The sequence below is a fragment of the Phyllobates terribilis genome, unplaced genomic scaffold, assembly GCF_046119375.1.
Source record: "Phyllobates terribilis strain yellow unplaced genomic scaffold, ASM4611937v1 Scaffold_4__5_contigs__length_816908805, whole genome shotgun sequence".
Lineage (NCBI taxonomy): Eukaryota > Metazoa > Chordata > Amphibia > Anura > Dendrobatidae > Phyllobates > Phyllobates terribilis.
The window spans coordinates 567382162-567395434 of record NW_027362764.1 but is presented as its reverse complement, the minus strand read 5'-3'; the positions used below and the strand labels follow the sequence as shown (position 1 = coordinate 567395434).

The window sequence follows — 13273 nt, the reverse complement described above, 5'->3', positions numbered from 1 at the left end:
GTCATCTCATTCAATCAACAAGTACAGATAAGAGGTTAAAAAACAAAGCTGTTCACAGACAGGTTTCTGGTATGACAGATGTGCATCTGTTCATTTTTTTCTTGGGAATATTCATTGTACATCCGTAAATCAGTACTGTGGCTCAGTGGTTAGCACTGCAGCCTTGCAGCGCTGGGGTCCTGGGTTCAATCCCACCAAGGACAATATCTGCAAGGAGTTTGTATGTTCTCCCCATGTTTGTGTGGGTTTCCTCCGGGGTCTTAGCTTTCCTTCCACACTCTAAAGACATACTGATAGGGAATGTAGATTGTGAGCTCCAGTGGGGACAGTGCACATAATGTCTGTAAAGCGCTGTGGAATTAATGGTGCTATACAAGTGAGTAAAATAAATAAATAAAAATTATTTACAGCAGATTAAGATCGTGAGATTTAGGTATGTTGTCCATACATGAATATTAATGGATTGTTAGATATTGTAGAGATTTAAATAAAGAATGTACCAGATATGCACTGCTTCCATAATTTGTGGATTCTTCAGCAGATATAGAACAGTTGTCTGATATCCAGGAAAAATGTCCTTGACTGGCCATGTACAGAGTAGGCATGACGCACATTTATTCAAAAGTATTCTAAGTTCTGTAAAGTATCATTTCATTAGTGATCAAAATATGTGTTTCTAGAAATACTATAGGACAAATGACAAATATATATATACCTAATAAGATGTGATAGATGCAACTCAGTTTGCGGGAGCACTGCCTTGAAAATAAGTTGGGTCTCTTCAATTCTCTTCTTATGTACGGCAAAACGTAGTGAACCGACCAACATTAAGTTTGTTGGTGCCCACATATGTTGTGTTGTTCAAATATTACCATCACAGGGAATATCATTGCCAGTGAACAAGGGATGTATTTGTATCATGTGCAACTTCTCTTTCTGTAAGTGTGGCCACTAAGACTGGAATCAGGAGTGCAGGACCCATGTGGTCTGGCCACAAAGGCCAGTAGCGCCCATTCAGCAGTTGCCAGTTATGCTCCACAAACCAACTTTATTAGTGTTTAGCATTTTAATGCTACAGGTAAGAAGACAGATGATCTACTTTGTTGGCATAAGATGCAGTGTCCCTATGATAACAATAATCAGCAGAAATGTTTCAAGAAAATATAGTCATATTTATACACTAAATGGTTTTAATATGGGTCTTTTTCATCTAACCTTGGTAAACTTGAGGCCCACAATGGGTATCAGCCCATCATAGCTGATAACGTTACCAAGCTGTCATTGTTCACTGGACAGTGCTGATATCCTGAGGAAAGAAATGTTCTGCAGAGACTGAGCAAACACAGAAAACTCCAAAAAACTAAAATATCTTTAGATGTATCCATTACTGAAAAAGCGAAAATAATACTAGATTCACAAATCCATGTGAGAGTTACTCTCCGAGAGAAATGGGCCGGTTGTTCTCTCAGGTATCACCCTGGTTTCATCCTGGTTATTTGTTTTTTCTTTCTTCCAATGAAGAAGTGTACTTGTTTCCAAGCCAATAAAAAAATCCTTAGAATGTCGCGTTTACATTCAAGTTTATCATTAAGTAATAGACATGGATGTAAAACAGAAGTAAATTGGAAACCTTCCAATTTGCATCCATATCTCATGGATACACATACAATTAAATAGCCGAGTGTGAGCTGCAGATCCGTGATTATAACGCATGTGTGAATAAATTCATTCTACTCTATGGATCCGAGAAAAAATAAGTCAGAACTCGAATGTATCATATAGATGTGTGAAGGTTGCCTTACAGTCATAGTTGTACAAATAAATGTAGTTTTGGGGCCTAATTTAATTGTAAAGTGCTGCGGAATATGTTGGCGCTATATAAATAAAAATTATTATTATTATTATTATTAATTAAATGAGAAATTCCTAAATCAGTGGTATCCAACCATAAAATAAATTACGTGATGAAAAGAAATCAGCCACTTATTTTTGAAATATAAAAGACAGATTTGCAATGTTTTATAATGATTAAGACTGAAATAACAGCAAAATGTAGCATCATCATCCAGCAGTAAAGATATGAACAGACACAGTAATAAAATATTCATTAATCCTATTAATATGCTACTGGAGGTATTTGTGTTGCACACAAATTTTAGTTACACAAGAATTGGATAATTGTCTAAAACATTGTTCCTGAGTGGGAAATATGATGTAGAGGTCGTGGAATGTCTTCATAGCACCAATTTCAGTATCTGCTTGTGAGATGCGATCACATAATGATCCGCCAGTACTTTATGTGGCATCTCAGAGTCAAGCACAACCCTCTGTCTCAGTTACCAATCTCTTAGCCTGACTTATAGCACATTCTCACATGATTTCATATGAGATAACATAGCTCGCTTGATTAATATGCCCTGTGTGTATATGGTCTAAAGTCAACAATACATCTTTTCTATAATTCTGTTCCTGGGCATGAATGAGGGAATACTCCTCGCATTTCGAATGATTTGCTGAAGTCGTTGGCCTCAGTCAGTGTGCCCTTCACCAGTTTCATGTTCTTTATGCAACCACGGAATGAAGTCTGGCTGGTTAGACAGTTCTGCTTCACATCAGCTGCAAGTGAGAAAAGAAACAATGAATCGTCAATGGCATCTATGCGCCTGACCATGCCCTCTTATTATATATGATCTTTCCTGCGTCATTGATTAATACAATGGGGCAATGGCGCGATTGTGTAAAAACTAACATTGTACTTTTACTGAGAACTGAACTATAATATAAAGTCAATAAGAAATATAATACAGCACAGCCTGACTTCAAAACATGAAAAATCATCATATTAAACAGATAAAACCAGTCCGAAGTTACCGGAGTTGTATAATTTTTGTGATATATGTCACACATCGCTGACTGCAAATATTGATTCACTTTGATAGGTAGAATCTATATGGAACCCATTAAAGAAATTATTTTGATGGCGTTCAATTGCTATTCCTGGCACTGAATACGCAGCTTCTTCATAGGGGTGTATTACAACTGTCATCATGCAGCCTCACACTGTAATAAGTGAACTTGGATTTGCAGTCATTTTCTGATCAATGTTGATTCAGCCCCATCAGTCAAAATGTAGCGCCTGTGCCGCTTGTGTAGAGCACAGGGGCTCCTTTAGACTAGGAATTATGGCTCTCCATTAGCACTTGAAGTGATGGCGCAATAGGGCACAATGTCGCATCTACTCCCTCTTCAGTCTTTTTGTTCTAGTAAGGTTAAGTGCTAAGCTACTTTACAGCTTATGAACATGGGCTAAAAAAAACATACAGTTGACGAGTTGCTTCTCTGCATAAAGCAGCAAATCTCATGCTGGATGGTTTCCCGTCAACTTCAACTAGTCATTAATGTAAGTGGCAATGCCTAGAACTTTTTGGCTGAACTAAGTACAGGCAAAGTAACTCACGCTTCCCTCATGATGCACGTCCTGAAATTAATTGTAGAAACATTTCTTCAACAAATATAACCACTTGAAGAAGGTGGTGGCCATGACCAGGAAATTGTGCATTTTAACCATTTTCATGTGGCGTGACGAAATTCAATGCTGCATATATTAGAGCTTCTGTCAGTCACTGCTTTACGCTGTTTTTTCGCAGCGGGAAAACTGGAGCTTAGGTTACTTTTGAATATTCCATCAGTATCTGATGATCGATGCATGTCACCTACTGAAGGCCTTTGAAGAAGCTACTAAATTTGTCAATAGAGAGAACTGTGGCATCAATGATGTTTTTCCACTTATAATTATATTGGAAAAACACTCACATTGACGCAACAAGGAATGGAGAAAGAACAGCAATTTCTACATGTTCATCATTGCCCTGAGGCTGTTGGGGACCCTCGAGGTCAAGTTCAATGTTGCATGCTGCAGTCTGGGAAGTAGTGGAACAAAGGGCAGGAAGTGGAGGTGGAGGGGGAAATTGAGTTATCCCAAGCATAGGCATGGAATGAGGCTGACAGTCAGTGGAAAATTGATGATCACAACAACTATGCTAAACAATAAGACTAACTATTGTAGCAGGGTGCAGAAAATAAACAATTTGGGCGCTCTTTCGATCTGGAGAACATGGCAAGCTTCATGCTCAACTGCTTGTGGTAAGGCAGGTGTATCATTAGTATTAAGAAAAGAGATAACTATTGGATCTTTTTAGACCCCTGCTTTAAAAGCAAAATGAGGGATTTTTTTCTGTCTTCTAAAAGGCAGTCAAAATTGACACATTACAAGGAAAAGTTGTGTTCCCTGTTTAGTAAAGCTTTCACAGAACAGATGCACATCTGAACAAGATACCCCTCTCTGCTACCACTACAGCCAATGGTCCACCTCCTATACCGGCAGACCAAAACTTTTATCAGTCACTGTGCTAACTTGATGTACATCAGCAAACAGTGATGCACTGCCTGAACAGACAGGTTCAGTCATACCTGGACACTGTCTTATCTCCAGCAGATACCTAGAGCCCCAACCTAATGGACTTCTGTATCAGCGAATTGGACCAGTGACAAGAATTGTCCCAGTTGGCCATATGTACTGCGTTGTCCATCCTCCAGTATACTGTCAGAGAGGGTATTCAGCACAGCATGTGGCTTTGTGACCCCAAAGTAGATCAGACTGTCCTCCACAAGTGTGGAAAACCTTACATTTGTCAAAATTATTCAAGTATGGATAAGCGCTCATTTTCATTCACCTAAAACTGATGCAAATTATTAGATTGGCCATTGCATCTGCCTGCCTATTTATTGTGCTTTATACTGCTCTGCTACCACCAGTATTCATGCCCCCAAACAGCCAGTCATCTCTTACATTCCATCATGTTATACAGTTAGGTCCAAAAATATTTGGACAGTGACACAAGTTTTGGCATTTTAGTTGTTTACCAAAAAGTATTCAAGTTACAGTTATATAATCAGAATGGGCTTAAAGTACAGACTTTAATTTGAGGGTATTCACATCCTAATTGGAGTGAGGGAAAAGGGTTTAGGAATTACAGCTTTTTAATGTGTAGTTGCCTCTTTCTAAAAGGACCAAAAGTAATTGGACAATAATCCCAAAAGCTCCTTAATGGGCTGCATGGGTTATTCCCTCATTAATCCATCATCAATTAAGCAGGTAAAATGTCTAGAGCTGATTCTAGGTGTTGTATCTGCATTTGGCAGATGATGCTGTGAATCCACAACATGTGGTCAAAAGAACTCTCAATAAAAGAAAAATAGAACATCATAAGGCTGAAAAAATGAAGAAATCAATCAGGAAGATAGCAGGAATCTAAGGAGTACCAAATCAATGGTTTGGTACACTCTGCAAAAAAGAGGGCACTGGTGAGCTTGGGAACTCCAAAAGGCCTGGACATCCACAGAAGACAACAGTGGTGGATGATCGCAAAATCCTTTCCATGGTGAAGAAAACCCTTTCACTACATCCACCCAAGTGAAAAATACTGTCCTGGTAGTAGGTGTTTCAGTATCTACCGTACAGACCAAAAGTTTGGACACACCTTCTCATTTACAGATTTTTCTGTATTTTCATGACTATGAAAATTGTACATTCACAATGAAAGCATCAAAACTATGAATTAACACATGTGGAATTATATACTTAACAAAAAAGTGTGAAACAACTGAAAATATGTCTTATATTCTAGGTTCTTCAAAGTAGCCACCTTTTGCTTTGATGACTGTTTTGCACACTCTTGGCATTCTCTTGATGAGTTTCAAGTGGTAGTAACCGGAAATGGTCTTCCAACAATCTTGAAGGAGTTCCCAGAGATGCTTAGCACTTGTTGGCCCATTTGCCTTCACTCTGCGGTCCAGCTCACCCCAAACCATCTCGATTGGGTTCAGGTCTGGTGGCTGTGGAGGCCAGGTCATCTGGCGTAGCACCCCATCACTCTCCCTCTTGGTCAAATAGCCCTTACACAGCCTGGAGGTGTGCTTGGGGTCATTGTCCTGTTGAAAAATAAATGATGGTCCAACTAAACGCAAACCGGATGGAATAGCATGCCGCTGCAAGATGCTGTGGTAGCCATGCTGGTTCAGTATGCCTTCAATTTTGAATAAATCCCCAACAGTGTCACCAGCAAAGCACAACCACACCATCACACCTCCTCCTCCATGCTTCACGGTGGGAACCAGGCATGTAGAGTCCATCCGTTCATCTTTTCTGCGTCGCACAAAGACCCGGTGGTTGGAACCAAAGATCTCAAATTTGGACTCATCAGACCAAAGGACAGATTTCCACTGGTCTAATGTCCATTCCTTGTGTTCTTTAGCATAAACAAGTCTCTTCTGCTTGTTGCCTGTCCTTAGCAGTGGTTTCCTAGCAGCTATTTTACCATGAAGGTCTGCTGCACAAAGTCTCCTCTTTTCAACAATTGTTGAGATGTGTCTGCTGCTTGAACTCTGTGTGGCATTGACCTGGTCTCTAATCTGAGCTGCTGTTAACCTGCGATTTCTGAGGTTGGTGACTCGGATAAACTTATCCTCAGAAGCAGAGGTGACTCTTGGTCTTCCTTTCCTGGGGCGGTCCTCATGTGAGCCAGTTTCTTTGTAGCGCTTCATGGTTTTTGCAACTGCACTTGGGGACACTTTCAAAGTTTTCCCAATTTTTTGCACTGACTGACCTTCATTTCTTAAAGTAATGATGGCCACTCATTTTTCTTTACTTAGCTGCTTTTTTCTTGCCATAATACAAATTCTAACAGTCTATTCAGTAGGACTATCAGCTGTGTATCCACCAGACTTCTGCACAACACAATTGATTGTCCCAACCCCATTTATAAGGCAAGAAATCCCACTTATTAAACCTGGCAGGGCACACCTGTGAAGTGAAAACCATTTCCGGTGACTACCACTTGAAGGTCATCAAGAGAATGCCAAGAGTGTGCAAAGCAGTCATCAAACCAAAAGGTGGCTACTTTGAAGAACCTAGAATATAAGACATATTTTCAGTTGCTTCACACTTTTCTGTTAAGTATATAATTCCACATGTGTTAATTCATAGTTTTGATGCCTTCAGTGTGAATGTAGAATTTTCATAGTCATGAAAATACAGAAAAATCTTTAAATGAGAAGTTGTGTCCAAACTTTTGGTCTGTACTGTAAGTCTACCATAAAGAGATGTCTTCATGAGAGCAAATATAAAGGGTTCATCACAAGGTGCAAACCATTAATCAGTCTTATAAATAGAAAGGCCATATTAGACGTTATAAAAAAAAAACATCTAAAAAAGCCAGCCCAGTTTAGTAAAGCATTTTTTGGACAGATGAAACTAAGATCAACCTGTACCAGAATGATGGGAAGAAGAAAGTGTGGAGAAGACTTGGAAAGGCTCAAGATCCAAAGCACACCACATCCTCTGTAAAACATGGTGGAGGCAGTGTTATGGCATGCGCATGCATGGCTTTCAATGGCACTGGGTTACTAGTGTTTATTGATGATGTGACTGAAGACAGAAGGAGCGGGATGAATTCTGAAGTGTACAGGACTATACTCTCTGCTCAGATTCAACCAAATGCAGCAAGATTGATTGGACGGTGCTTCACAGTACAGATGGACTGTGACCCAAAACATACTGCAAAAGCAGCCCAGGGGATTTTTAAGGCAAAGAAGTGGAATATTCTGCAATGGTCGAGTCAATCGCCAGATCTCAACCACATCGAGCATGCATGTCACATGCTTATGACAAATCTTTAGGCAGAAAGACCCATAAACAAACAGAAGTCAGCTGGAGTAAATGCCTGGCAAAGCATCACAAAGGTCAAAACCCCACATTTGGTGACGTCTATGGCTTCCAGACTTCAGGCGGTCATTGCATGTAAAGGATTCTCTACAAAGTATTAAAAATGAACATTTTATTTATGGTAAAGATAATTTGTCCAATTACTTTTGTGCTCCTAAAATAAGGAGGCTTTGTAGAAAAATGATTGCAATTCCTAAATGTTTCACAGAATATTTTTGTGCAACCTCTTTAATTAAACTAGAAAGTCTACAATTGAATTGCATATCAGTTGTTTAATTTTAAATCAAAAGTAGTGGCATGCAGAGCCCAAATCATGAAGATAAGGTCAATGTCCAAATATTTCTGGACCTAACTGTATCTATACTGTGCTACTGCTGCTGCTGCAAGTGCTGGCCCTACACAGACAGACATCCCATTGTCTGTCCCTTCATATTCTATATTATGCCATTGCCAAAAGAAAGCCATAGATTTCCTGCCTATCCAATGTGCTCAATAACTAAACTGTACTGCTGTTTGCGGGGGCTTCTAGTTACGGCCCTAAACAATCAAATATCTCCTTGCCTGTTGTCCAAAATTCTGTACTGAATGTCTGCTGCCGCTAGCATTGTGTTCTGCAGCTATACTCTACTGCTTATGCCAGGCCTGCCAGTGCTGGACAACTCTTTGCCAGTCCGATCATATTCTGTACTGTGCAGCTTCTACAGTGTGATATTGCCAAGCTGTTGGTTACTTCCTATTACTATCCATTTACCCATTGAAGTCACTTTAACATTACTAAAACTCTGTGTAAAAGAGCTTGAAAGGTTTTCAATACATTCTTTGGAGTCCTCACAATCATACACATCTTTTCAAGGCAATTGGAGGTTTTGCAGTATTGCAATCTGCGGCAAATCACATTTTTCTGAAAAATTAATCAAAGCTGGCAAATTTGAATTTGAAAAGATTTGATCATCTCTAAATGTTAGGCTTATGTTCTACTGTACTTTGTTTATATATTCCTAAAACAGCTTATATGTACATAAAGTATGAATGCATTGATAAAGTCTCAAGTTGCAAAAAAGATATCCCAACGTGAACTTTGCTTAAACTTCAGAGACCAGCATAGTGAACTAAATTTAACGAGGATTACTGTTAAATAAGTGTCATGGGCTACTCAACTGTAGAGAGGCTGATGGGACTCAAGGCTCTAAAAAGATGTGTCATTAGTAAGTCATTCCCCTCCCTTGTGGTTGCAGCAAATTCCAGATCTGATCTGTGCATGTAAGCATAACAAGAAGGGTGCACGCTATGTTAACAGACTGAGATCATATAACTAAGAGAACATAAGATAAGCTACTATCTGTGAACAGATATGAAGTCTAGCGGCTTACTTAAAGCTGGAAACATTATCTGTGTGAATGTTAAAGCCGTTCGGTAAATATCTTACCTGGGTAACCTCCAATGTATATGGGATTGTTTGTGTCTGCAGAGGTTGACTGCACATGAGGACTCTCGACCTGCACTGTGTTTCCATCAACAGTAAGGATGATTTTGTGCTTAACCTTATTGGCCTGAATTTGGTGCCATTTTCCATCACATAATGAGCCGGAGTCTTCTCGTTTGTAAACTGCTGTTATTCTACCAGCTCCATTGTTTACATGGAATAAAACCTGTCGCACATGAAACACACTCAGAATGAAATCAGCTGCTCTTTACCGCTCCATTATGTAATAATTTTACTAAGTAATACAGTTGAATTAATTACATTGTAAGTTGATACTTTTCTAACATCTTTATACTTTGGTTTTGTAAATAATCACATTTCATATTTTGACCTCTTCTCATTGTGAGAACAGTGACACTCTGTCCCCAGTGGATAAATCGCACATGGGTGTTGTAATCCTCAAAAATAAAATTTGGGATGCGGAACAAGCTAAAGGCATTCAGTGTTCTCTTAAAGAGCAATCGTCCTTTTAATTTTAATATCATAAATTGTTAGTACACATAAAAATAAGAAACTTTATAATATATCTTATCAGAAAAATCTTCTTCTTTCTCCTCCAAGACTGACCTTTTATTTTCAAAATTCTATATTGAAGGAGTAAAATCTGTATTCAGTGATGACAGTTTCACAGAGTGTGTATCCTCACACTGTGTTCACTGAAACAGAATGTTTCATTACTGAGATAGGAGATGACAGTTGGAATTTATAAGATGTAGAAGGTAGGTATGAAGAGAGAGGAGGAGCTAGAGGCAGAGCTTCACCTTCCTCCCTTCTATAATCTACTCAATAGTAACAGTCATCTTCTATTTCAGCTATGTAACATTCCGCTTTCACTGAAGACGGTGTGGGGATTCACGCTCTTTAGTAGATGCTGGTGGGTCCAGACAGTCTTTAAATTAAACAAATAGCCTTTCTTTGGCATAAGCGAAAATATCAGAAGAAACACAGTCCTTTTCCACATTGAAGGCAAAACAATCCCACAGTCTTTAACAGGCAGCAGTTCAGATCTCGCTTCAAGCTTAATCGAGTCACATTTGCAGGTTACTCACCAGCCCCAACTCCACAGACACAACTGAGGCAGCATAGCTGCCTTAAATAGGCTCTTCAAATCCTGGAGTGGAGATATGGGAGCGACTAGACCCACCCAGCTCTTCTGGATGCTCCTAAAACTCGGACCCAAAAATCTAGTCCCATTAAAAAAAACCTTCACAGCAACCTATCATTGCTGAAACTCACATCACCAAGACTAACCACCTCATTGACACAAACCTTCCACCCTGGACCTGTCCAGGTGCTTTCTTACAATAGGTTTTACAATTAAATTGAGAATGTTGAGAATGAAAGATCAGTCCCAGAGGAGAAAGAAACAGATTTCTCGGATAAGATATATTGTAACATTTCTTGTTTTTCATGTGAACTATTGATTTATGCAACACAAATTAAAATGACTGTTACTCTTTAAAGGATAGTAACCACTTTTTTTTGAGGGATAAGGACCAAGAACACACATGCACATGATTGTGAAGATTCAGATTATTACCATATAGCATATCTAGCTATATATTCAAAGTGTGATAAAAAGAATGATCCTATGTGTTAACAAGAAAATTTTATATTTTATTACACGGAATAAGTCAGAGCAGAGACATTCTAAGTAGGACGACATAGTAAAACTTGTAAAGAGGCTGTACTTACATATGACCACTTTCAGCAGCAAGTTTAGAACATGAAACGCTTGTAATTGTTTTTCAGTCAGAACAAAGTGAAGCAACCTCTTCTTCCCCCCAGTCTCCTCCTCAATCTTGCTCCTATATTCATCTTTCTGCTCTCATTACACACATAAGTAGAACACATTACAACAAAGATGTAAACTCACTCTGTCATTTACAATTTCCAGGCCAATGGCATCAACCTTAGCACTACTGATTCCTAAGAGGACTCCATTCATTGCACTGGTACGGAATTCTAGTGATATGTTCACATCTGATCGCACTTTGTAACCCTCCTTTACTGCAAAAGTAAGAAACAGGAAACACATTTATCTCATTAATTACTCTACTAACTTTAACATTTACATTTCCTTTACGGAGTGTGCAAAGAGGAGTTTTGTATACTGTATGCATATATATATATATATATATATATATATATATAAGTATATATATATATATATATACACTGCTCAAAAAAATAAAGGGAACACTTAAACAACAGAATATAACTCCAAGTAAATCAAACTTCTGTGAAATCAAACTGTCCACTTAGGAAGCAACACTGATTGACAATCAATTTCACATGCTGTTGTGCAAATGGAATAGACAATAGATGGAAATTATTGGCAATTATCAAGACACACTCAATAAAGGAGTGGTTCTGCAGGTGGGGACCACAGATCACAGACCACATCTCAGTACCAATGCTTTCTGGCTGATGTTTTGGTCACTTTTGAATGTTGGTTGTGCTTTCTCACTCGTGGTAGCATGAGACGGACTCTACAACCCACAGAAGTTGCTCAGGTAGTGCAGCTCATCCAGGATAGCACATTAATGCGAGCTGTGGCAAGAAGGTTTGCTGTGTCTGTTAGCGTAGTGTCCAGAGGCGCTACCAGGAGACAGACCAGTACACCAGGAGACATGGAGGGGGCCGTAGGAGGGCAACAACCTAGCAACAGGACCGCTACCTCCACCTTTGTGCAAGGAGGAACAGGAGGAGCTCTGCCAGAGCCCTGCAAAATGACCTCCAGCAGGAGACACATGTGCATGTTTCTGCACAAATGGTTAGAAACCGACTACATGAGGGTGGTATGAGGGCCCGATGTCCACAGATGGGGGTTGTGCTCACAGCCCAACACCGTGCAGGATGCTTGGCATTTGCCACAGAACACCAGGATTGGAAAAGTCGCCATTGGCGCCCTGTGCTCTTCACAGATGAAAGCAGGTTCACACTGAGCACATGTGATAAATGTGGCACCCCAGGGGTCTGGTTTCCACAGTAACAGCAATGTTATGTCTGAGAGCAGGTGGGGGGTCTCTTGGTCAGGGATCCTGTGCATGCCACACCTCCTGCCCAGTCCTGGGAGGGGAAGAACTTCCCCTATATAAACCTGGGGCTGAGGCAGGGTTAGAGAGTTCAGAGGGAGAGTTCAGCCAGGAGGGCTGACAGGGAGCTGTGGCCCCGGCTGGGCCCAGCTCCTGGGCCATGCCAGAAGTAGAGACAGAGAAGAGAAGCAGATATAGGAAAAGAACATCAGGAGCTCTGTGGGAGCAGTGTTACAAGGAGTCAGGGGCTGGCAGCTGCAGAGCTCGCCCTGACTGAGAAGATTTCTTACCGGACCCGGAGTCTGAGGCTGTGGGGACTAACTCCTATCCAGCAGCAGAATCCGTCAGGCAGGGGATTTCAGGTCCTCTGGCCAAGAAACCCGAAGGCACGGTCACACGCATGGGACCAGCACCGCCGTCGTGGAGCGGAAGCTACTAGAAGGCCCCGAGTCACCGGCCATACGGGTGAGCACCACACGGTACACTCAGGGACGTGGGCTACTTATACCCGCCTCTAGCAAGGTAGCCAGAAGAGTATCGTTAGTTTGGGAGGCCTACAACTCCGCCTGGCCAGGGGAGATCCCATCTGCTCAAGGACTGACCAGGCCCCGATCGCTAGCCAGTACTCCGGGAGGGTCTATCGTTGTCACCAGTAAAGACCCTGAACTACACCGTACCGTCTCCGAGTGGTTCCTGCTACCCCCATCATCCACGTCGGCTGCCCTGAGGCCATACCCCTCCCGTTGGGGGTTATACCATCCCCGCTGCACCATCCTTCCACCGGCCTCAGCGGTCTGCCCTGCAGCGGCAGCTCCAAAGCTGCATTCAACGGGTGGCGTAGTCATCCAACATCCACTGCTAATAGACCGCCACTTAGTTTGACTCCCTGGGCACGGACCGGGTCACCGCCACGAGACTACAACCCTCAAAAGATCCGGCTCCGGGTAAGCTCCCGCGTGCGCAATGCAG

The 13273-nt window shown here is 41.0% G+C and overlaps 1 protein-coding gene across 1 annotated transcript in view; it reads right to left on the bottom strand.

Moving 5' to 3' along the window:
* Positions 1-1068: 1068 nt before the first annotated feature.
* Positions 1069-13273, bottom strand: part of LAMA1 (laminin subunit alpha 1) — a 264311-nt gene continuing 252106 nt past the window's right edge. Inside the window, exons 61-63 of the mRNA XM_073679061.1 lie at positions 11143-11276; positions 9210-9432; positions 1069-2616 (exon numbers count right to left, since the gene is read on the bottom strand). Coding sequence (XP_073535162.1) covers positions 2456-2616; positions 9210-9432; positions 11143-11276 — 518 coding nt within the window. The 3' untranslated portion in view covers positions 1069-2455. The remainder of the gene's footprint in view (positions 2617-9209; positions 9433-11142; positions 11277-13273) is intronic.